At 31.7% G+C, this 4,155-nt stretch overlaps 1 protein-coding gene across 1 annotated transcript; it reads left to right on the forward strand.

The window, feature by feature from the left end:
* Window positions 1-319: 319 nt before the first annotated feature.
* LOC134255367 (hemicentin-1-like) lies at window positions 320-3,535 on the forward strand. The gene is made up of 6 exons (XM_062737887.1): window positions 320-640; window positions 803-851; window positions 969-1,231; window positions 1,588-1,905; window positions 2,159-2,330; window positions 2,424-3,535. The coding sequence occupies exons 1-6, from the start codon at window positions 424-426 to the stop codon at window positions 2,656-2,658; spliced, it is 1,254 nt and encodes a 417-aa protein (XP_062593871.1). The 5' UTR covers window positions 320-423; the 3' UTR covers window positions 2,659-3,535.
* The last annotated feature ends 620 nt before the right edge of the window (window positions 3,536-4,155 follow it).

Below are 4,155 nucleotides of genomic sequence, written 5' to 3' on the forward strand. Positions count from 1 at the left end.
ATCTGGAGGCAACGACATTAACATCAAATTAACTTTTCAGTTTGGAACATGGAGCATGTTTGATTTTTATCACAACTCACACTAAAATCACTTTTAAAAATAAGGTTTAAACTGAAAACTTAAATTATCATGTTTAATATGAATATCCATTTCTTTTTTTGTTGAGTATATATAATTACAAAATTCATCTGCTTCATGTATACAATTACAAAATTAATTTGTCTGCCACATGTACCAGTATATAATTACAAAACTTGACAAAACGATGGAAAAATATGTTTTAGTGAATATAATAGTTGTAACCGTAGTTGTTTGCTTTCTGTTGCAGGTCCTCCAAATATTTCAGAAGGTACAACATCATTTGTGACATGGAAGTGGGTTGATATAACACTCAATATAAATGTAACGTCATATCTTCCATTAATGGCAGTTTCATGGGAATATACGATGAATTCTAATATGAATACGTACGTGCCGTTTAATATTACATCCGTGTTGAGATACTCTGGTGGAACATTGTCATCTCCATCTCTGACAATAAAAAATGTGACCAACAATGACGACGGATTCTATAGATGTGTAGTGTCAAATCGTGATGGAACAACAACCAGCTCTTCCTTCTATATAAGAATTGAAACAAGTAAGCACATACTTGATCTTCTGAAAACATTCGTATTTGTTCTAAGACGTTTTTCTTTCGACAAACGTATAAAAATCAAAATCTTCAACTTTATCTTAACAGAATGTATAACATAAGACAAGACAGTCATAAAATTATGAATTTTATATTACGTTTTTACAGCGCTTCCAGAAGTATTAGTTGGGACAACGTCGATTACAGTCAAAACAAGGTATAACACAACCAAACTTTCAATAATCACGTTCATAAAATTATAAACTTTATGTCGCGTTTTTACAGCGCTTCCGGTAGTATTAGTTGGGACAACGTCGATTACAGTTAAAACAAGGTCTAACACAACCCTCTACGTGAATTACACATCCGGACCGGAAATGAAGTCAGTCACGTGGGAAAAGCGAGATATGACCAATCCCTTCATATTTCATACAGTAAATATTACTGACAATGATCGATACAGTGGAGGCTCTATTGATAAACCATATCTGGAGATTACTGATGCTATGGTGGAGGACAGTGGTTATTATCGATGTATCGTCATTAACAACGATGGAATGTCAACAACTCCTTTGTTTAACATCAGTGTTCAAAAACGTAATAACATGTGTTGGGTTTTTGTTTTATACTAGAACAATATTTTAAAACAACTTTTACAGGACGTGTGTCATATAAAAGAAATATTTGTTTAACTGAATGAGTAATTAAAAAAAATTACATTATACTAGTAACACATATATTTCTTTATGAAGTTAATGAGAAGAATTGTTCAGATTAACGGGAAAATGTAACATTAATTTAGAGGTAACACATCTTAACGACATTACTTATGCACATATATAAAACGTTTTCGATGCAACATGTACATGTACATTATTTTTATCTTTCTAACAAAAATCTCATATTTCTCTTCTGTTAAGGGGTTTAAAAGAAATATTCTCTTTTCATTTCAGAGCTTGCAACTGTAAAAGTACCCGTCACGTCATACACAGTAAAAGAAGGGGACAATCTCACCTTGTCTGTGATGTTATCGGACACAGAGAATAACTCAACAATAGTATGGGAGAAGAAAGGTGTCGATGATTCGACGTACACTCAAATCGACATATCATCGAACAAGAAATTCGAGGGGGGTTCGATTGCATCTCCTTCTTTATCTATATTAAACATCACCAACGATGACTCGGGGCATTATCGATGTAAGGTCATTAGTATAGATGGAACAACAACAAGCACGGCAATACAAGTCAGTTTGGAAACTTCTTCTGAGGGTGAATATTATTTTCTTTTAATTTATTAAATCAAAATAATTTGGACAATTTAATGAGTTCAGTATAAGTCGGTATAAAACTAAATAGGGCTCAAACACATAATCACTTATGTATTGTAGGTGGGTTAATAGCTCAATATAGATGCATATACATGTGATATATATATATATATATATATATATATATATATATATATATATATATATATATATATATATATATATATATATATATTTATTGTCGGAATTTGCAGAATCTAGTTGTGGTAAACTGAACTGCGGTGGTCTTAGAGAATGTGTTTATCATAACAACAAACCCACGTGTTCTGTGGTCACGTGGAAAGCAGCGGCTGCTGGTGTTGCTGGTGCTGTAGGGGCAGTTGCCACAGTTGCTGTTGCTGCGATGAAGTCTCTGGCAGCTGCCAAGTAAGAGTTAATATGTAATGGTGATATTAACACAATACTCATTATAAAAAGAACTTTCGTTTACTGAAGCAAGTCTCTGTCGTTTCATTTTAGGTCGGTAAGTCCACTGAACATGAACAGTCCTGGAAACTCTCAAACCCCAAACACAAATTCAAAAGCGGAAAATTCAAAGCCTGAAAATGAAAAGATTAAGCAGAATAAGAAGAACAATAGAAACCAAAAGGATACGCAACAAAACAGCCATGACAGTGAACATGATATGCCTGAGCCCCAGTATACGGGCCAGTGTCAAGGAGTCATCTCTTCAATGCCCCCGCCTGGCGTATAGTTTACAAAGCTTATCTCACCACTTATTATTTAGCAAAGTAATGAATAGAAAGATCTTTACTTACAATAGAACAACTTTTATTAACAGGCTGAAGAATGATCGCAGTTACATTTATTTTTTAAGCTTAATTTGCTGCATGGAGATATTTAATTAAGGATACCCGTACGATTTCATGTTAAGCATTTACCTGTTATTATGTATAATTATGTAATTAGTTATATATTAATATATAATGTAATACTATAAAAATTAGCAGATCCTTAGATTGTAACACGTATTTCTCAATTTCAGCCTAATAATAAGGTATACTAAGATGAATTCAATGAGGTTGTGTGGTCAGCTATTTCACATCTAAATCTTCAAACAAAGCCACCTCTAAATATGAAATGTGATTTTCTAGCATAAAATATTAATATATAAAAACAAAATTCATTCTAGCTCTAGAATAGCAATTTCAAAACTCGTTTCAAAAAGTACAGTATAAATTGACCAAAAAATGACCACTTTTCTGATACAGCCTTCTAAGCCTAGGGAATACAAGGTTTATATAAATATTCGGGGGTAAACACAAGTAAAAAAGTTAACGTACATCGTACATGCATGATCTAAGGTTTAATACTTATATACGAGTATATATATATATATATATAAAGCACATATTACAACAACTCTTAAACTAATATAACTGTCCTAAGTGAAGGAATATTAATATAGAAAGCACAGAGAAATTCACTTTTACAAGGATACTCACTACCGCCCCAGCCCGGGGTTGAACTCTCGACCTACGGAATCTGTCTCCTAGCAGTACAGGAACAGCGCGTTAGACCGCTCGGCTATCTAGGCAACTTAAAAAACTTGCTTTCGATGCCGATTGAATTCTCACAATGCTGCCCTACATACACGGTCATTGAGAATGGAAGTGAGATAGTTATTTATATATATACCAATATATGAAATTATATTTATATATTACTCTTAAATAATATAACTATATATAAGTGATATATAATATATATATATATATATAGCACAGAGAAATTCACTTTTACATATATGTATGTACAAGACAATGTTTTCTGTGATTTATTTAAATTGTTGTACTTATGAATGTACTAATAATTCCAGTAAGACGAGTTTGCTTTTTTGTAGAGATAGCTATGAATAGTATGTAACATGCTTTTATCTACATGGTCATTTAATATAGATGAAATATTAAAATATGTTTGCTGCTTGTTTCAATCAAATTAAAGTCTTTGGAACAAATGTGTGTATTTTTCTTTCCTCATTTTAATACAAAACGTAAATTCCAGGCAATATAAGATTATAATTAAACTTTAATGTTAAATACTTAAATCTTACTAAACAAACTTTATTATGATTGACCAGAAAAAATTACCAAAACAGCCCTTTGAACACGTATACCCCCATTTTTGGAATAACGTTTTTCAATCATTTTTTACAAAATTTAAAATGAAAGTAAAATTAAAAAAGATGATA

The sequence above is a fragment of the Saccostrea cucullata genome, unplaced genomic scaffold (assembly GCF_032062105.1).
Source record: "Saccostrea cucullata isolate Sc308-1 unplaced genomic scaffold, CSIRO_AGI_Scuc_v1 ctg16006, whole genome shotgun sequence".
In the NCBI taxonomy this organism is placed as follows: Eukaryota; Metazoa; Mollusca; class Bivalvia; order Ostreida; family Ostreidae; genus Saccostrea; species Saccostrea cuccullata.

Coding starts and splice junctions, on each gene's coding strand:
- LOC134255367 (XM_062737887.1), top strand. CDS start 424: ATGGCAGTTTCATGGGAATATACGATGAATTCTAATATGAATACGTAC. Junction 641..802: donor CTATATAAGAATTGAAACAA/GTAAGCACATAC, acceptor ACGTTTTTACAG/CGCTTCCAGAAGTATTAGTT. Junction 852..968: donor TCGATTACAGTCAAAACAAG/GTATAACACAAC, acceptor AGTTAAAACAAG/GTCTAACACAACCCTCTACG.